Source organism: Phodopus roborovskii, unplaced genomic scaffold, assembly GCF_943737965.1.
Source record: "Phodopus roborovskii unplaced genomic scaffold, PHOROB, whole genome shotgun sequence".
NCBI lineage: Eukaryota > Metazoa > Chordata > Mammalia > Rodentia > Cricetidae > Phodopus > Phodopus roborovskii.
The window spans coordinates 3,654,376-3,675,878 of record NW_026125554.1 but is presented as its reverse complement, the minus strand read 5'-3'; the positions used below and the strand labels follow the sequence as shown (position 1 = coordinate 3,675,878).

The 21,503-nt window shown below is 41.3% G+C and overlaps 1 protein-coding gene across 1 annotated transcript; it reads left to right on the top strand.

Moving 5' to 3' along the window:
• Positions 1-792: 792 nt before the first annotated feature.
• LOC127216710 (zinc finger protein 878) lies at positions 793-18,221 on the top strand. Its single transcript, XM_051177529.1, has 4 exons — positions 793-952; positions 14,881-15,007; positions 15,378-15,438; positions 16,495-18,221. Exons 1-4 carry the CDS (start codon positions 950-952, stop codon positions 18,152-18,154), a joined length of 1,851 nt encoding a protein of 616 aa, XP_051033486.1. The 5' UTR covers positions 793-949; the 3' UTR covers positions 18,155-18,221.
• The last annotated feature ends 3,282 nt before the right edge of the window (positions 18,222-21,503 follow it).

The following is a 21,503-nucleotide window of genomic DNA, read 5'->3' as shown; positions in this document are numbered from 1 at the left end:
TCCTGCAGAATCTTTGATGTTTCGAATGGCTTTGTGTCCCTTCATTCCCAAAATGTTTTGCCATAGAAATGACTGTGTGAGGTCAATAGTGGTACTGTGTTCAAGACAGACTTTCAAGGACTGGAGATATGGCTCAGTGGTTAAGAGCACTGACTATTCTTCCTGAGGACCGGGCTTCAATTCCCATATGGCAGCTCACACCTGTCTGTAACTCCAAGATCTGACACCCTCACACAGACATACATGCAGGCAAAACATCAATGCACATAAAGTTAATCAATTCTGAGAGAGAGAGAGAGAGAGAGAGAGAGAGAGAGAGAGAGAGAGAGAGAGTTCCAAGAGAGTGTGTAAATTGCCAGGCACAGAGACTTTGGACAGAGACCTTGGTGACAGCATTGACAGCAAAGGGAGAGGGAACACTAGAAGCTGAGCCAAACAGGTATAACTCACATCAGGCTTACCCTCTCCTATGCCATTTCTCACGCGTGCAAACAGAATTTAGCGTACATCTTTGTCTTGTTAAAGATTAAGCTTCTGCCTATGTTTAATTCCATGCAAAAGTAGTTTCATCTCTTTGATATTTGTAAAGCTAGAAGAGTTTGAGAATCTCATGGCCAGGTTAGACCCCAGAAAGGCTTGTGCTCCGATTTGAGATTTGGCGCCACAGTACACTCTAGAGGATGTCTTTTCTGTCATTTAAACATTAGGAGGCGGGCACGTGACTCACTGGCCAATAAGAAAAGTTGCTTGGCTGCATAAGCCGTCCAATGAGGCTTTCAGATGTTGGGAGAGGGCAGGCACAGCAGCGGGGATGCCACTTCCCGTCCAGCCATTTTAGGCGTTTGTGTCTTCTCTGGAGAGAGACCCGCAGGTTGTCCCCCCAGTGTCTGTGTGTCATCCACTGATTACAGGAGCCGCTGGAGAACACCAGGAAACCCGGTGACGGAAAATGGTGCGTGCGGCCGGGCGTCCCGGGTGTGGGAGGAGACTGTTGCAAGCGGAGGCGACAGTGGGGACGCGGCCTCCGGAGCAGCTGAGTCTGCGTCTGAGACTCATTTGGCTCGGCTGGGCCTCGGTGCCCTGGTCCCGCAGGGTGGAGCTGGGCCAGCAGGCAGAGTCGCGGTCCTGTCCCTTGCTGAGCGCTCAGGGCTGTGGCCATGGCCTCCCTAGGCATCCGGGCACCCGCAGCCTCGCGGCTCCGCAGCCTGGGCGGTGGCGGCAGTGTCGTGAGACTCGGGACTCTGGGGTTCCTGTGTGTGAGTGTATGTGTTTGGGGGGGGGGGGGAAATAAGGGACCACAGGGTGTGGTGACCTTGGGTCCTGAACGTGTTGTCAGAAACAGAGGGACAAGTTGGTGTGTTCCCAGTGTCAGAATTTATCGGATAATAAATAATTCCACAAGTTATGTCTGTTTCGTGGTTAACAATTAGCCAACTATGCCTGATTTTGCTTGCTAGCCAGCCAGTGGCAATCATGGGTTCTTATATAACAACCTAAGTACTAACATTAACTGGTGGATAGCATGAACATTTCACGTAAAGATATACAAATATGTAGGTTACAGAATGGGTACGAGCTAAAACATGGTTGAGTTGTGAGTCCGCTCCAAAGTAGGAAGCACTGAGCTGAGACAGATGCAAAGAAAAGTCTATAGGGGGCCAAAAATGATGTCCTAGCAGTGCAGGCACAGATGTCAAATGTATATGCAGTGAGCATGAGTAAGTCAATTTAAGTTGGCTGAGTGTCCTGGGAAGGAGAAACGGCACTGGAGTCCAAGGACTAACTGGGGAGTTCTTCCCTGTGGGTAAGTCTCCTGACAGTTGCCTGCCATACTTTGTCTTGGGGTACCCCTTCCATGGTTTCAGGTGAGGGGGTAACATGTGGTAGCACTGACAAGCCGATTTGTGTGGTGTGTCTAATATGATTTGGTGTATTTTCAGCTGTCATCATTGTCCCTCCTGGTGTTCTGGCTGATACTGGCTGTTTACTTGTGTAAACAAGCCGGACTGCCTTTCTTTGGTGGTGGTGGGGAGCTCTTATCTCTTATACTTCAGCTTGGAGTCACGCTGGTCAAGGTTGTTGCTTAATGAAATGGAGTCACTGTAGGCCTGACACTGTTGGAAAGCAGATGTTCCCTGTGGTGTAGAGTGTCACTGAGCAGGCGGCCGTGTTTTCCCTGCTGTGGCTCCTTCTTGGTGCCACCTGCTTTTCCTATGAGTCTCACAGATTCAAGGGAAGCGTCCTCTAAATTCCATGACCTGTGCCCATAAGTCAGTGAATCTTAGCACTAGCAATAAGCCCTGAAGTTTTTTACCTTCTGGTACTCATGGAAAAGGGGAAATCCACATAGGTGGATGGCCAGAGCTGGGCTCTGTCAAATTGCTAGTGCCCTTAGGCATTTCTAGACATTGCTTTTTGTTTTTAAATTTTATTTATGTTTATTTATGTATTATATTATTGTTGTGAATATACATGGTAGAGTGTGTGTGTGTGTGTGTGTGTGTGTATTTGATATCCTGCATGTTACAACTTGTACTTTGGAGGTCAGAGAGCAACTTCATGAAAGGTTCCCAGGGTTAAACTCAGGTCACCAGGCTCGTGCAGCAGGTGGCTTTACCTGCTGAGCCACCTTTCCAGTGTCTACACATTCTTTTAAAAGACAGAGTGCTGATAGAGGTAGGCCTTACTGTATGTGAATGCAGTATTACATTAGGAGAAAACCCTAAGTTCCCCATGGTTACCCTGAACAGGGTTTTCTAACTCTTAGGGAGGACAGGAGTGTGTATATACAGAAGTTAACAGAAGGCTCTAGAGGGTGGTGTGGTGATGTAAGGTGGTACAGTCAGTTCTTTTTAAAGCTCTCAATCCTTAGACATGCTGGCTGCTTTGTCTAGACCATTTATCAGCTTCTGGCATCCACCTAGAGTATACATTCATTAGTCACTTGGCCCAGAGAGGAAGCCTGCTGCCAATGAATGCCAATGGGCCTGGACCCAAGCCTGCTCATCCCACTCATCTTGACAATTTGAGTGGCTACTGAAAGAATATAATATTAGGATCCAGCTATTGCTTAGGAAGTAACATCTCCAGCAACCTTCCTCTCTCACAGATACTGACACCCACCTTACTAAGTCATGTTGAGTCAATAGCTAACACACTTGCCAGGATTTCTCACCTGGAGAAGTGAGCTTACATCAAAGTGAGCACTAGTGGCCACACGTTCTGCTTGCCACCCCTCTTCACTGGTGCATTGGCTCCCCTGCCTTTCCTGCCTTTTAATCTGAGAGTCTGCAGCCTGGTTCCTGCTTTGAAACCAATTCCATCCCCAGAAAGCTGTAAGATCACTTCTTCCAGGCAGATCCACAGTCCTCTACTTAGTGATGTCTTGCTGTTGCCTCCCTGTCAGTCTGCTCCAGGGAGCATCATGGGAACATTTTGGTTACCTTACAGAATAAGAACTGAGATAATGATCAGCTAGGAAACAGACCAAACAGATAACCAGGACTATTCTGTGTACCACTTGCACTTTGACTTAATTCTTTCTCTTTTTAAAAATTATTACAATTTTTTTTTTTTTTTTAAATAGAAGTTTGGGCCAGATACCGAAAGCAAGATCTGGAATCATCAAACCCTTTGATTTGTTCCCTGACAGAACCAGATTGATTTCTAGAGCTGTTGTTCTTTTACTCTCATTACTGAATCTAATTAGCATATGGGACTGCTGGCCAAACTTAAATCTGTCATGATTGCCAGAGTTAGAATGCTGAGTTTTCAATGTTTTTAGTCACATTATGAACTAGGAAATAATTCGTATCAATTTAACTGTCTTAATTTCTTTTGTTATAATTTATTTGTGTTTTATGTGCATTGGTGTTTTGCTGGCATGCATGTCTGTGTGAGGGTGTTGGATCCCCTGAAACAGGAGTTACAGATAGTTGTGAGCTGCCATATGGGTGCTGGGAATTGAACCCAGATCCTCTGGGAGAACAGCCTATGCTCTTATTTGCTGAGCCATCTCTCCAGCCTCTGTCTTAATTTATGTGAGCACTTACTTCTTTTTATTTATTTTTAATTTCATTTTACATTCCAACCAAAGTTCTCCCTCCCACACCTCCTCCCATCCCCCCTTACCTCCTTCCCAGCCCACCCCCTATCCACTCCTCCCAACAGGTAAGAGCTCTCATAGGGAGTTGGCACAGTCTGGCACATTAAGTTGGGGTGGGACCAAGCCCTTCCCTTCTGTATTAAGGCTGAGCATGGCATCCCCTCATAGGGAATGGGCTTCAACAAGTTAGCTCATGTACCAGGGATAGATAGATCCTGGTCCTACTGCCAGGGGCACCTCTGATAGCCCAAGCTTCACAGTTGTCTCTCACATGCAGAGGGCCTAGTTCAGTCCCATGGAGACTCCACAGTTGTCAGTCCAGAGTTGATGAGTTTCGATGACCTTGGTTCAGCTGTCTCTGTAGATTTCTCCATCACAATATTGACTTCCCTTATTATATATTCCCTCCTCCTTCTCTTTGACTGGATTCCCAAAGCTCGGCTTGGTGCTTGGTTGTGGATCTCTACATCTGGTTCTATCAATTACTGGAAGAAGGCTCTAACTTCTCTGGAGCTGTGGATTGTAGTCTGGTTATCCTTGCTTTATATCTAATATTCACTTATGAATACATACTGTGTTTGTCTTTCTGAGTCTGGGTTACCTCACTAAGGATAGTTTGTGAGCACGTATTTCTTTTGAGCCAATGTGTTGTCATTCCTACAATATAAAAATGTAAGCATGTGTAGACAGGATTTATACTTACATAGCCATACTCAGAATTAATTATAAAATGATATAGCATTTATTTAGATTTATTATTTGTCAGTCATAAGCTAAACTGCTCATTTAATTATTTTTATTTGTGTGTGTGTGTGTGTGTGTGTCTACTAAGCAAGTCTAGATGCCCAAGATGTCCAGAAGGAGGTGTCAGATTCTCTGGAGCTGAAGTTACAGGTGGTTGTGAGCTGCCAGACTTGGGTGTTGGGAACCAGACTAGAGTCCTCTAGAAGAACATGAAGGATTCTTAATGGCTCAGCCAATTCTTAAGTGCCTGCATATTTCTTCCTATTATTAAATGGTACTTCCAAAAATCTGTACTTTTATAGATATGACTTTAAATAGAAGCAAAATAGAAAATTTAAGTCATTTAAAAATGTATTTGTTTATTCTTTGCAAAAGCCCACATATTCAGTGTATTTGGGTTATATTCATCCCATGATTCCCCCTCCCAGTCTCCTCCCAGACCTACTACATTATGACTGCCTCCCACCTCCATGTCCGCTTTAATCCACTGAGTTTGATTGGTGTTTCCAGTATGTTTGTGGGTGTGGGATCATTCACTGCAGCTCCAGGAGCCATCAGCTGCCAGTACCTACTCTGTTGAGAGGAGTGCTGTGTTAGTCCCTCCCCGTTTATTCTGAAATTTGAACTAGTTTGATCTTGTGCTGTTCTTGTGCAAGCAGCCACAGCTGCTCTTGAGTTTATGGGTGCAACAGCCCTGTCATGTCTGGAAAGCATGATACCCAATAGTCCTCTCTGACCTCTTACCCCTACAGTGTTTCCTTCCTGCTCTTCCATAATGATTCTTGAGTTTCATGGGGAACAGAATGCGATACGGATGTCTCATTTAGAGCTAAGCTTTCCATGGCCACTTATCTCTGCATTTTAATTAATTGTGGGTCCCTATTAACTTCAAGAAGAGGCATTGATGAGGATTGAAAGCTGCACTAATCTATACCCATAATTATTTGGAAGGCAATTTGATACTATGTCTATTTAGCAGAATGATAGCATTAAGTTCTCCTCTTAGGCCTGTGACCTAGCCAGCTGTGGGGTTTTGGTCTACTTAACAATACCAGGTATGGGTTTCATCTTGTGGAGCCAGCTGTGAATTCAGTCAGAAAGTGCTTGGTTGTTACGATTACATTGGTGCCATCCTTGCATTAGTGGGTATGTCTTGCCAGGCAAGTCATTATATTATAGCTTGGAGAGTTCACAGCTGAGTAAGACTTTCCCCCAGCAACCTTCACAGAACCTTTGGCATTGTGAAAGCTAGCCAATAGGGATGAAGGTTCCATATGAGAACAAACTGAATTTCTCCATTTTTGGGATTCAAGTATGAGGTGCCTTCAGCAATAGGGTCTTACCATCAAGTTCTGGTGGGTCACCAAGAGTGATGGTGATAACCTATATTGTAAAGCCTAAAATCTTGAAGACACAGAGTCTCTTCTAATCTCTAAGCAGGCAGCAACACATCAGTTTTCAAATGACATTTTTGTTTTTATACTTATATACTGGCCATGGCAAGAAACTTGAAAAACTTCTGGTTTTGATTGTATCATGGAAGAGAGAGAGAGAACATGTCTGCAAGTAATCATACACTAAGGGTGAAATTATATGTTAGGATTTATCTAAACAATGGAAGATATGATATTTTTACTTTTTAGTGAGACAATCCTTTTAAAACTTACATAGAGTAAGCGTAGCTATCAGCTGGAAGTTACTGGTTCTGGTGGCTGTATCTTCTGAAAGGCAATTAAACTTAAACCTAGTAGACATATTTTAGGGCAAACCAATATAAAAGCAAGTTGAATCTTCCAAGAGACATTTTAAAACTTAGAGATTACAAAGAGAGATGCTCATGGGATAAGACTAGGTATGGGCTTCTCAAGGGAGTTTCTCACTGTAAGTGCTCTTACAGTGTGTATATATGAGACCTTGATAGCTTTCAAATTATATTTCCAAGTAATTTGAAAGATTTACACCCTTCACCTTCTTTTTTTTAAAAATTAAATTTAGTATTATCTGTATGGGTGCATTTCTGGTATATATGTATGTGTACCACATGTGTGCAGGATCCACAGAGTCCAGGAAAGGGCATTGGAGCCCTTAGACCTGGAGTTACAGACAGTTGTTAGCCACTGTGAGAGTAGTGGGAATTACACCCAAGTCCTCTGAAGGAGCAGGCAGCGTTTTTAACCTCTAAGCCATCTCTACACCCCAAACCCCATTTTTAAAACATTCCTCAAAGAGTATAGTTTAGAACAAGGTTAAAGTATACAGAATTGTCTTTTGTAAACAGAATTGTAGATTTATGGGGTGGGGGGCATTGTTTAAATTGGCAATGAGAAGGCATTATCAGTTTATTCTCTTTGATATCTTAAAGAAAACATATAATGTCCTTATGAGCAATTTTGGCTTTGTCAAGTGGTCTTTCCTGACGCCATAAGCAGGAATGGCAAATCAGACCTTGAATCAATGGCCTAGTTTCTTTCCCATGCTTTCTTTCCCAAGCCCCAGTAAATTCCCCTGTCTTTTTCATTTACCTGTTTGCATATGTGTGTACACACACATACACACTTATGTATATATGTGTGTTGTGTGTATATATATATACATATATACACATGCATATGTATGTATGGATATATGTGTGGTGGTGTGTGTATATATATATATATGTATATATATACATATGCATATATATATGTATGTTGTGTGTAGATATACACATCCCAATAAAAATGTTCACAATTTAAAATCCTTTCTCATTGAAAGCCTTTACATTTCTGTTATGCTTTCTACTAAAAATGCACCCTTAGAGCCTGAGTATTGGCCACCAAGCTTGACCACATTTATTAGGTCCCTGAGACCTAATGATGGAAGGAGAGAACCAACTCCTGGGAGTTGTCCTATCAGCTCCACAGGTGTGCTGTGGCACTGGAGGCCCCTCTCCCCACCCTTCTCCCTCTCTCTGCCTCTCTGCCCCTGCCAGACTATAAATAATTAAATGAATACGTATAATTTAAAGCAACAAGGAAAAATATATGTCCTCTCTTATATAATTTTTAACATATGTCCAACATTTATATTCCATTCTCTCCTCCCTACTGGATTCTTTTTCTTGAGTATCATAAGACACAGGGACAAAGCCAAGTGACCTGTTAAACAGGAGTTACCACTCAATTCCCATTTATGATATAATGGAGCAAGTGAAAATTTTCTTTTTAAGTATGGTCAAACTATAAAACTCTGCCCACTGCTCAGCTCAGACTTTGTTATTGGAGTTTATTGTTGTTGTTTTTCCTGTTTTTAAGTTTACTTTTTTATTTATTAATGTATTTTTACTGAGTGTTGTGTGCTGTGATATGTGTAGAAGTCAAAGAACAGCATTGGCTTCTGGGGGGGTGACACTCAAGTTGTCAGACTTGTTGAAGGCACCTTTACCCCCTGACCTACCACCCATTTTGCAGGCCTACTATGTTGCTGTTTGTTGAGTTTTTATTGTTATTGTTTTGTTTTTTGGTGTTGGCATGTCCCAAAAGTCTTGGTTCAGGCTCATTTGTGGCATATATAACCCAGAGTAGCCATAACCTTAAATTCCTCTGCCTCAGTTTCCCAAGTTCTGGGATTATTATTATTATTATTATTAAAGATTTATTTACTTAATCCCAGCACTCATGAGGCAGGAGCCAGTGGATTTCTGTGAGTTCAAGGTCTACAAAGTGAGTTCCAGGACGGTCTCCAAAGCTACACAGAGAACCCCTATCTTGAAACTCCCCCCCCAAAAAAAGATTTATTTATTAGGCATATGGTGTTTTGCCTGCATGTATGCCTGCACACCAGAAGAGGGCATCAGATCCAATTATTGATGGCTGTGAGTCACCATGTGGTTGCTAGGAATTGAACGCTGGACCTCTGGAACAGCAGCGAAATGCTCTTATCCTCTGAGCCATCTTTCCAGCTTGCTGGGATTATTTTTGTCCATTATTTTAATCAGACTGACAGTGAATTTGAAGACTGGATATTTGATTATTGTTCATGGAGTAGAAGGATACACTGCATGTTCCCAAGTTGCTGCCAGTTTTTCTTTGCCTTTATGTGTATAGATATTTTGATTGTTGTATCTGATATGCTGTCTCTACTCAATAGTCAGTTCCTCTGTCTCAAGATTGCCAAGGAAAGATCCTCCATACAATATACTTGTCTGTCTGCATTGACAGCTTAGTGCCATGATTATTGTAGCTTCAGTTTTTTTGTTTATGTTAGGCAAGCTTTTATTTTCTTAGTTAAATAATAAACTGTTAGACATTGACTTCAACTACTTTGATAAAATAGATTTTTCATATTCATTAGTTCTTTTTCCTATAGCTGTGATTAAATAAAAATCCTGACATGCAAGCTAAGGGAGAAAAGGTTTCTTCTGGCTCACAGATAGGGTACAGTTTGCCATGGTAGGGAAGTCAGGGCAACAAGCAGGTGAAGTAGAAGCTCATGGCATCCAGTCAGGAAACAGAAAATGATGAATAAATGCTGATTCTCAGGTCACTGTCTTCATTCTATTCAGCCAGAATCCTTTACCTAGGAAATGATCCTACCCACATCAAGGTGGATATGCCTACACCAATTAATGCTATCAACATGATCTCTCAGAGGCATTCCCAAAGGCTAACCTCAGTCTAGATACCCCTCATGTATGCTCATGGAGGTATGTCTCTTGGATGATTCTAGAGTCTGTCAAGTTGATAATTAATATTAACCATCATGATTCCATCCCTTGTCAACTTGACACCCAGATTTATCATCACTTTTAAGCCATAACCTTCCATGCCTTATCTCCATAGACTGATGACCTTGTTATAATGTAATATACATTTATACCAACAGCAAAAACTCCCCTTAGTCATTAAACATGTTTTTTTTTACTTTCTTTCTTTCTTTTTTTATTTATTTATTTATTTATTTATATTTCTTATTTTACATATCCATCCCAGTTCCCTCTCTCTCCCTCCCTCCCTCCCTTCTCTCCCACCCTCAACTTCACAGGTAGGGTGATGCCTTCCAGGAGGGGTCATCAAAATCTGTCAGGTCCTTTGGAATAGGAAGTAGGCCCTCCCTCCTGCCTCTAAATTAAGGGAGTATCCCTCCATGGGGAATGTGCTCCTAAAGTCCTTTTGTGCACCAGGGATACATCCTGGTCCCACTATCAGAGGTCCCTTAGACTGCCCAGGCCTTCTAACTGAGACATATGTTCAGGGGATCTGAGTTGGTCCAATGTTGGATTCCTAGCTGCTATCAGTCTGGGGACCCAATGGCTCTTTCTTGTTCAGGTCAGCTGTCTCTGTGAATTTCTGTAGCCTGGTCTTGTCTTCCCTCTCCGCATCTGGATTCCATTTAGGCTCAGTGTTTAGCTGTGGGTGTTTGCTTCTGCTTCCATCAGCTACTAGATGTGGGCTCTATGATGGTGGACAAGTTAGTCATCAATCTCATTATCAGGGAAGGGCATTTATGGTAGCCTTTCCACTGTGGCTCAAATTGTTAGTTGGGGTCAGTCTTGTAGGTCTCTGAACATTTCTCTAGAGTCAGTTTTCTCTTCAAATCTATAATGGCTCCCTCTTTTATTCTCTCTCTCTTTCACTTTTATCTATTCCTACCCTGACTCAAATTTCCTGGTCCCACATGCTTTCCTCCCCTTCTCTTTCTCCTAGCTCCCTTTCCACTCACTGCCCACCCCCCAATATGCTCAAGAGATCGTGTTCCTTTCCCTTTCTGTGTGGGACCTTGTATGAATCTCTTAAAATCCTCCTTGTATCCTAGTTCCTCTGGTGGTGTGAATTAAAGGCTAATGATCCTTTGCTCTATGTCTAAAATCCATATATGAGTGAGTACATACTATGTTCCTCTTTTTGTGACTCGTTACTTCATTCACGATGGTTTCTTCAAGTTCCATCCATTTGCCTGAGAATTTCAAGATTCCATTGTGCCCCCCCCCCACAGAGTAGTATTCCATTGTGTAGAAGTGCCACATCTTTATCCTTTCTTCAGTTGAGGGGCATCTAGGTTGCTTCCAGGTTCTTGCTATTACAAATAATGCTGCTACAAACATAGTCGAACAGATGTCTTTATTGCACGGATGTGGGTCATTTGGGTATATGCCTAAGAGTGGGATTGTTGGGTCCTGTGGTAGACTGATTCCCATTTTCCTGAGGAACCGCCATACTGATCTCCAAAATGTCTGTACGAGTTTGCACTCCCACCAGCAGTGGAGGAGTGTTCCCCTTTCTCCACATCCTCTCCAGCATGAGTTGTCATTGGTGTTTCTAATTTTGGACATTCTGGCAGGAGTAAGATGGTATCTCAAAGTTGTTTTGATTTGCATTTCCCTGATAGCTAAGGATGTTGAACACTTTCTTAAGTGTCTTTCAGCCTTTTTGATTTCCTCTACTGAGAATTCTCTCTTCAGTTCTGTGTCCCATTTTTTAATAGAGTTATTTGGTGTTCTGGTGACTATTTTTTTGAGTTCTTTGTATATTTTGGAGATCAGCCCTCTGCCAGATGTAGGATTGATGAAGATCTTTTCCCAGACTGTGGCCTGCCACTTGGTCTTGTCAGCTGGGTCCTTTGTCTTACAGAAGCTTCTCAGTTTGAGGAGGTCCCATTTATTAATTGTTGATCTCAGTGTCTGTGCTACAGGAGTCATTAAACATGTTTAAACAATTTGAGATTCCAAAGTATCTTAACTCCTATAAAATGAAAAAAAAACCAAGTTATACAATCCAATATACATTTATTTATTTACTTATTTTTCTTTTATGTGCAGTGATGTTTTATCTGCATGTATGTCTGTGAAGGTGTCAGATCCCCCTGTAACTGTAGTTACAGACAGTTGTGAGCTGTCATGTGGGTGCTGGGAATTGAACCTGGGTCCTCTGGAAGAGCAGCCAGTGCTCTTAACTGCTGGGCCATCTCTCCAGCCCAGCATAATCCTGTAGCAATAATAGTAAAAAACCAGAGACAGATATTGGAGTTCAAGCTGATGGTCTGATAAGCAAAGCAGCTGGCAACTAGCTCTTACCTCTACCTTTGGCTAAAAGGGCTGTCCTGTCTCTATGAATCCTCAGAGACAGTGTTACCTCTAAGAAACCTCAGAGGCAAAAGCCTCCTCCTCCTTATATTCCTTTCCTTGTCCAGCCATATCACTTCCATCTCCACCTCCCTAGTGCTGGGATTAAAGATGTGTGCCACCACTGCCTGGCTCTATGGCTTGCTAGTATGGCTGCTGGGATTGAATGTATGTCTCACCATTGCCTGGTCTCTATGACTTGTGGCTAGCTTTGCTTTCTGAACCCTCAGGCAAGTTTAATAAATCATAAATAATATATCACTACATAATCCCAAATATATAATGGTCCAAAGCAAACATTCCTATTGTAAAATGGAAGAATTGGGACAAGTTATGATTAGACCAAAGTAAGATGCAACTCCAGCAAGGCAAGCACCAAATCCTACATCCTGGTACCTAACATCTAAATCTGATGAAGTTGTCTACATTCTGAAGCATATATAGCCCCATCACTCCAGAGCTGCCACCTGCAGCACATATGTCTGTGTCTTGGAGACTGGCTCTTCACTGTGCCTATAGCTGTCTTTGGCAGACAGCTGGTGTCAAGGTCCTGGCATCTTTGATATCCTGTAGTCTCCAATGTCACTTAGACTTCACCTTCAAAACCCCACACGGTGACTTCTGAGGCCTATTTTGCAGGAACTCTGCTATGGTGCCTGATCTCAGTTGTCCTATATGACCTCCCTATCTTACATCCTTCATTCCTTCAAAACTAGTCCCATGTGGATGCCAGTGCTCAGTTTACTGCCACCCCAGGTTGGAGCCTCTACTCTTGTTCAGGCCATCTTTCCTCTTGTTCCACTGTGCCCCAATAAGTTTTCCTCTAGTGACATTGAAGGGTTTTTTTGTTTTGTTTTGTTTTCATCAATTACAGCTACTCTCAGCATTGATTTTCAAACTCCCACAAATATGGCCCATTAAGGTATTCAGGGACTTTTCTAACCCATATTATCATGTTCCTCCTACAAACAGTGCCTAAGATGGTCACGTTTATCACACAAACAGCCCCAAGATAGAGTACAAATAGGGAGCAGCACGTGACCAATGAATGCTGGTCTTAACACCATCATTTTGCACAGTCCAGGACCCCCCTGCTCAGGGAGTGCTACTACCAACACTTTGTTCCCACATCAAGTAATATAAGCTAGATAATCACAGGTCTGCCAGGGGCTTGTGTCCTACATGATTATAAATTCTATAAAGTGACAATTACCATTAACCATCACACGCTTTAAAAGTTTGTTATAGAAAGTACAGAATTGTGTGCATTTCTGTAACAAGTGACAGACTGGCTAGTTAGAGCTGTTTCCAGAACATGTGGCATTCTTCTTGTTTCATTGCTACTGACATTCTCCAATTTAAAAAAAAAAAATGGTAATGATAACTTAGTACAATAATCAGCCCTGTCTTACATTGTGTGTCTAGTTGCTGTGACAGAATTCCTAAGAAGACATGTTTTTGTTTTTAAAGATTTATTTTGTTACTTATTTGTGTGAGTGTTCACCCCACTCCCCCAAGAGAAGCCAGAAGAGGGCATTAGATCCTCTGAACTGGAGTTCAGGTAGTTGTGAGTCATGTGATGTGAGTAGATTTTTTGTTGCTGGGGTAAAATATTATAGCCAAAAACAACCTGGGGAGGAAAGGGTTTATTTCAAATCACAGTTCCATATCATAGCCCATTACTGAGGGAAGTTAGGGCAGGAACTCAAATAGGGCAGGAACCTGGAAGCAGGAGTTGATGTAGATGAAGGAGTGCTGCTAATTATCTTGCTCCCCATGGCTTGCTCTGCAGGCTATTCTTATAGCATCCAGGACCAACTGCCCAGGAATGGCACCATCCACAGTGAGCTGGTCCCTTGTACAACAGTCATCAATCAAGAAAATATATTGCAGGTTTTGTCCATGAACCAATCTGATGGCAGCATTCTCTCTCTGTGTCTCTGAGATAGGGTCTCACTATATAGCTCTGGCTATCCTGGAACTAGCTCTGTAGACCAGGCTGGCCTCAAACTCAGAGATCTGCCTGCCTCTGCCCCCCCCCCCCCCAGTTGGGATTAGAGGTGTGCACCACTGTACTCACCATTGGGGGCAAATTTTCAATTGAGGTTACTTCTTCCAAAATGGTTCTAGCTGGTGTCAAGTTGACCTAAAACTAGCTAGCATACTGGTTCTCACAAGAGCAGCAAGTACTCCTGATCCCCAAGCTATCTCTCCAACTCCCTTAAGAAGAAATCTTGGGGGAGAATAGCCTATTTTAGCTTATAATTCTAAGATGCAGAGCATCATGGCTAGAAGGCATTGCAGGAAGAGCTTGAGGTACCTCATCACATTGGGTTTCTCATCAGGAACTTTTGATAAATGTTGATTATCTAATCCCTGTGTTCTCTGATTATATTGGTTTCTAACCTGTGTCTGATGAGCACTTAAAAACATTACAAGAATTCTGAAAGAAAATAGATACTGGAAGAGTACCATGTGATTGATATCATCTGTTGGGAAAGCTATTTCCTTCTTTATAATTGGGGTGGGAAAGAATCCCTCTGAATAGTGGTTGAGGATACCAGGAGAAGAGGAATTGTGTTCTTCTGCATTACAAAGAACATGCAGTCTTAGGACAGCTGGTGCAGACTCATATGAGGCATTAGGTAATCAGAATTTATTGTAAATGTTGAATCAATGTACAAGGAGAGGTTAGCACAACCTATCTGGACAAAAATGGGCCTATCCTGTTGTTGCTTTACCAGATAGATCCAGTCTACTGTGAGAATTACTGTATGATAGATTCTTAGTGTGTGTGAAATGTAAGTGTGATGACCAAGATATGACCTAAACACATAGAGCTTTGAATCTTAGCAGCTTCTTATGAATTAAGATTAGCTGTCCAGTACTATGAAACTTACACTTCCTTGTGGAAATGTATATGGGCTTTTAGGAGTCAGTAACCTTTGAGGATGTGGCTGTGAACTTCTCCCTGGAGGAGTGGGCTATGCTGAATCCATCCCAGAAGAACCTCTACAAAGATGTGATGCAGGAAACTTTGAGGAACCTGGCCTCTATAGGTAAGGATTTCATCATTCCTTTAATTAGTCATTCAGAGAAAAAGTGCTCTGCATGGGTCTGGTATGGTAAGAAACATTAGGTGATGTGTGATTTTTTTTTTTCTTTAATTTTTATTGTATATGCATTGGTGTTTTACCATGGGTGTTTGGTTCACTGGAACTGGAGTTGCAGACAGTTGTGAGCGGCCATGTGGGTGCTGGGAATTGAACCTGGGTCCTCTGGAGGAGCAGTCAGTGTTCTTAACTACTGAGATATCTTTCCAGCCCCTGTGAGATGTATCACTTTTTTACTGTAAGTTTTGCTAGAATCTGTTAACATATTTACTGTGATGTCATAATTTATAATTATTTCACTTGGTTTGTGTTTTAGGAAGCAGTTTGGAGCACCATATCATTGAAAATATATACCGAAATTCCTGGAGTAAACTAAGGTAATAATGGACCTCGAGAAATAGCCATGCTCCTCAAGAGTGGTGGTTGCACATTGTCCAGAGTAGTAAAATACACACCCCAGTTTCAAACTCAATTACTCTCAGGAATTTTTCTTTAAAACTGGAGACATACTAAACATCAACATTCTGAAAACCTTATAAGGATCCCAGTCCTGGAAATAACTGGAACATCTTGATGCCTGAAGTGATTTTGTCACACTTGATATGTACCAACTTTGCTCCATACTGTATTGCTAAAATTTAAATAATGATTTATCCACAAACCTTATGTATAAGATATGCACAATACAAAAAGCAGGTAACTTTTTAGGCTTGGACTAAATTTTAAAATCTCATTGTGGCCTTTCCACTAGTTCAGAATGTAACATGGTTTTGGTCATTTGTATGGTGTATCAGAATTGTACAGTACCGAGAAGTGGATATGTTGTTACTGTTTTACAAATCCACTTTTATTTAGTTTTTCATTAGTTTTGCTCTATGAGGGATACAGGGCCACTAGGATTCTGTGTCCAGTGGCCTTTGCAGCAAGTTTTCTTCACAATTTGGCAAGAAGCATGCCACTGTTTCATGGACCTGAATTACCTTCCTCAAATCACTGTTGTTGTTTCCAGGAGTCACTGTGTTGGTTTTTGCTTTACACACATAAGCATATCTCTTGCTTAAATAGAATTTGGTTTCATCTTGGGCATAAACTCCTTCAATTTTAAGAAGAGCCATGTACCAACAGCCTTCCAGATACACTTGCCTTTTAGAAGTCCTGTTTCTAGCAGGCCTTTTCAGGTATCAAGATGGCATCAAGAATTGAAATATATACTTTAGTGTGACATAAAACATGTTTGCTAGATAGGTAGATAATATAATACAGCCATTGGTGAATGCCACTGCTTTTGTTACAGTTGTCCTCAGAGTTGCTGAGAGCATTCAAGCAAATGCTTGACTTAAAAAAGACTTAAAAAAGTCTGACAGCAAAGAACCAACATTTGTCCTGACGAGTAGTTAATAAAATACCAGTGATGCACGTTTGCTTTCTTGCAGTGGTGAAGCGGTAGAGGGATTCTATGACTATAAAGAAGACCATCAGTGCACAGAACTTTTTGACTTCACCACACAGAGTATTGTAAACCAGAACCCTTTTCCAGGAGTACACATATGTGAAAACAGCGGATGTGCCAGAGTCGTCATTGGCCATTTGTCTCTAAGTGTGCTCCTTAAACCTGACACAGAGCATGAATCCTACGAAGATCGGGAATATGGAAAGGAATTGTACAACAATATGGAATTTGGGGCTACCTCCAGTTCTCTCCCATCCTTTGAGCACTATGGAAATACTTATACTCTAGAGAGACTGTATAAAAGTGAGAATTGTAATGAAGACTATAGATTTGGTCAAAATCTTGAAAAGACTTTGGCTGAAGAAAAGCCCTTTCAATGTAAGCAATGTGGGAAAGGTTTCAGTTCTTCAAGGTACTTTCGAAGGCATGAGCGACGCCATCGTGCAAAGAAATCCTATATATGTAAGCAATGTGGGAAAGCATTTGCTTTTCCCACCTACTTACAAACACATGAAAGAATTCACACTGGGGAGAAGCCCTATGTGTGTGTGCAGTGTGGGAAAACCTTTGCTCATTCTCGTTCCCTTAAAACCCATAAAAGAACTCACAGTGTGAGGGACCTCTTTGTATGTAATTACTGTGGGAAAACCCTACGTCATTATAGTTCTCTTCAAATTCATACAAGAATTCACACTGGAGAGAAACCTTATGTATGTAAACCATGTGGCAAAGCCTTCATTACTTATCGTTCCTTTCGAATCCATGAAAGAATTCACACCGGAGAAACTCCTTATGAATGTAAGCAGTGTGGAAATACTTTCATGCGTTGGATTCAATTACGAAAACATGAAATAATTCACAGCGGTGTGAAACCCTACGCTTGTAAGTTATGTGGGAAAAGCTTTACTTGTTCTGGTTCCCTGAGAACACATGAAAGAATTCACACTGGGGAGAGGCCTTATGTGTGTGACCAATGTGGGTATAGCTTTACTCGGTTAAATTCACTTTTAAGACATAAAATAACCCATACTGGTGAGAAGCCCTATGTGTGTAATCATTGTGGGAAAACTTTTCCTCGTTCTGCTTCTCTTCAAAGACATGTAAAAATTCACACTGAGGAGAAACCCTATGTATGCAAGCAGTGTGGGGTTGCCTTCGCTACTTCCACTGACCTTCTAGAACATGAGCAAACTCACATTGATGAAAAACCTTACATATGTGAGCAGTGTGGGAACGCCTTTGTGCTTTGGAGTCAGTTTCAAAAACATAAAGCACTTCACAGTGTCCCAGTTTCCTACATTTGTAAGCAGTGTGGGAAAAGCTTCACTTCTTCGAGGTCTCTGAAGACACATGAAAGAATTCACACTGGGGAGAAGCCCTACGAGTGCAAGCAGTGTGGAAAAACCTTCCTTTGGTCTTACTCCCTTCAAAGACATGAAAAAACCCATAGTGATGGGAAGCCCCATGTGTGCAAACAATGCGGGCAAGCTTTCACATACTACAGTCATCTTCAAGTGCATGAAAAAATACACATTGATGATGAACCTTACAATTGTAAGTACTGCGGGAAACCCTTCTTCACTTTGAACCATTTGCATAGACATGAAGTACTTCACACTACCCTGGATTCCAATGTTTTTTAATAATGAGAGGAAAAAAAATTTTTTTGGCTTGGTAGCTTTGAAAGAAATAAGCAAAACCACACTGGCGGCGGGGAGGGGGGAGGACAATTCAGAAAAACCTTTCGCTTTGTTTCATTGAAACAAGCATGAAGCGACACAATGGAGAGGAATGTTGTTTAAAAAGTCAATGTGCAAATGGTTTTCGCTCTTAAAGTCCCTTGAAGTACATGAAAGAGAAACAGGCCTGTGACTGAGTGATGCGGCGAAGCCTTCTGCAATCCCAGATCATGGAGGAGACATGAGAAAATGCACTCTAGAGAGACTTCTTACTTGTATATGTGGTATTGTAAATAGCCCTTCACTTCTTCCTCATTCCCCCTGAACACATGGAAGGAGTCACTATGGAGAGAAACCCTTCGTATATAAGCAGTCTTGGATAGTCTTCAGTTGTCATCACATCCTCTCACAAACATTTAAGAACCTACTGTAAAGAAACCTTAAAAATAGGATTGTGAACTCTTCATTCGTCATCCTGATAGCAGTCACGAGAATGTACATGGGGAGAATTCCTACCAATGGAGAACCGGTATGAATACCACTTGGCTAAATTAACAGATAAAGAAAGAACCTGATACGAAGTGCTGATTTGCTTGAAAGAGATGTTCCAGGTTTCATTTGGCACACATAGAAAAACACATCAGATGAAAACCTTTGCTGTTGAAAAACATTGGAAGTCTAGAGCAGCAAAATCCTTTGAGATCTTTTCATATTTAATCTGATAAATGTCAGTGTTAAGAAGGACTGGGCTTACTAGTTTTTTGTTTTGTTTTGTTTTATTCTTGTAGCATGCTCCAGGGAATGCACCTCTGAAGAGAATGTTATCAGTACAGGCTTTTGTATTTATTGGGAAATTTCAGAGGCTCATAGGGGTGGCTTAGCCTTTAAGAGCACTTGCTGCTCTTCCAAAGGACCTGTATTTGGTTTTCATTACCAGATCACAGGGCTCTCAACTGCTTGTGACTCCAGTTCCAGGAAATCCGATTCTTCTCATAAACATGTGACATAGATTCACATGTACACGTAAGAATAAAATTTAAATTTTTCTCAAGTCACTCCCACCCCCACCCCAGAAAAGCTTTTGCTGTGTATCCCAGGTTTATCTGGAACTGGTAATCTTCCAGCTTCTAACTCATGAATGTTTAATGAAAGGGCATCTGCCTCCACATTCGCCATCATTAACTCCTGTTTCAGAGTTCATCTCTTGACTTGTTTCTAAATTTTAAAAGTAAGCCTAGATCAGTGCTTTGTGTTATGTGGAATGGCAGCTTAAACCTAGAAAGTGGACCCTACATATGAAAAAAAAAAATAGAAAGTGCTTTTTATTAAATTATTTTGTGAGGTTTCTTAAAGCAATCATGTATTAGTGTAATGAGTGGTATCTTTTTGTATCAAATAAGGTAGGTGCTTCTTTCATTTTAAATTAGGTTGGATTCACTGGTGAATTGAATCTTGAAATGTGCCAGTCCGCATAAATATCTTTAAAAAGCATTTTATTATTTATGTGTGTGTGAGTTTGAGAGAGAAAGAGATAAGAAAGTAGGTAGGTATGTGCCAGTAGAGGCCAGAAGACGATGTTGTATCCTTTAGAGCTGGCATTACAGATATCTGTGACATGCTTGATGTGTGTAATGAAATCTAAATCCGAATCATCATGATAGAGCAGTAAGTACTCTTAACTGCTGAGCCATCTCTCAAGCCCCTGCATAAATGTCTTCTTCAATCATGTTTAGTAGGTGGTTAAAATTATGATTTTGTGAATATTGGAATAGTCCTTTTGGTTTCATTTGTCTGGTTTTGAGTATACTTCCATTTTTCATGGAAAAAAAAACCCACTTGTGAATGCACAAATGTGTATTGGGAACATTGTTTATATGTTTATGTGTTGGTGGTGTTCACAAGGAGAACAAAGTAATATATTGGGTGTCTTATTCAGTTGCTAAGTTATTCCCCCAAGACAGGCCTCACTGATCCTGGAGCTGGGCAGACACCAGGAAAGCCCAGCATTTCTTGTCTCTGGTGCTGGGTGTGCAGACACAGTCATTCCCAGATTTTTGTTGATAGGGAATAACACTGGAGTCCTCATGAGTGCACAGCAAGTGCTTTTACCCACTTAGCCACCTTCTCAGGCCTAAACTACTCTCAAATTGATTTTGTCTCTTGTGTTTATGTTTCTCTCTGATGTGTTCTCATAATCCTCGAGTACATGTTCTTTCAACTTTGAAGTATTTTCAAAATACTTTTACAATAGCAAGCTTTAGGATGTGTTTAGTTTAGTTTAGTTTTTCCTATTCAGAAGGTAATTACAAGTATATTGTAATCATAGGTCACAGCACTTTTTCAAGTTGGCTTTTTTTTGAGTATTTCATACATGCATACAGTAAAAGATAATCATATGTACCCAGTATTTCTCCTTCCAACTCTCTCTATATTCTCCCTAATGCCCCCTCTTAACTTTGTCTTTTTAAATAACCCATTAGGTCTGGTTAGTATTGCTCATACATGCATGGGTATGGGACCACCCACTGGAGGAAGGGTGACTTACCAGTAGTTACATCTTCACAAATGATTCTCCACACCCCAGCAGCTATTCACTGCCAGTAGCTTCCCAGTAAGTGGTGGGACCTGGAGATAATCTATCTGCTCCATCTAAACTGGGATTTTGGCTTGCTTGCTTTTATAGGTCTTATGCATGCAGTCACAGTTGCTGAGTTTATGATTCTAGTAACCATGTCAAAAAAAAAAAAAAAAAAAAAAAAAAAAAAAAGCATTTCACAGCAGTCCTCCCCAACCTTTAGTTCTCGGATTCTTGTTGCTTCTTCTTTGCTTTTCCCTGAGCCTTAGAGTTGGTAGTGATTAATATAGCTGTCTCATTTAGAGGTGAACATTCAGTCTGTCTTAGCACTTTGGCCAGCTATGCATATCTCCACTGACAGACGCCCACTGTGTAAAAGGAAGCTGCTCTGACCAAAGTTGAGAGCAGCCAAGGTCCATTGGTGCCAAGAGCTGAGTGGATGGCAGAAACTTGGGGGTGGGGGAGGGGTTGGGGATGATGTCATGCTACATAGCCTTGGCTAGCTTGGAACTTTCTATGTAGGCCAGGCTGTTATCAACTTGTGTTTAGTTTTGTTTTATGTCATGAACTATTATCATGCATATATGATTATGAAATTTCACTGTGTGAATTTTGCTTTTTGTGTATATTTCATTTTCATTGTAATTTCTCTAGTCATTACACTAAAGGATATAGTGGTATTTGCCTTCTTGCCAAAAACTATGTTCAATAAATTCTGCTAACTCTCTCCATACATGA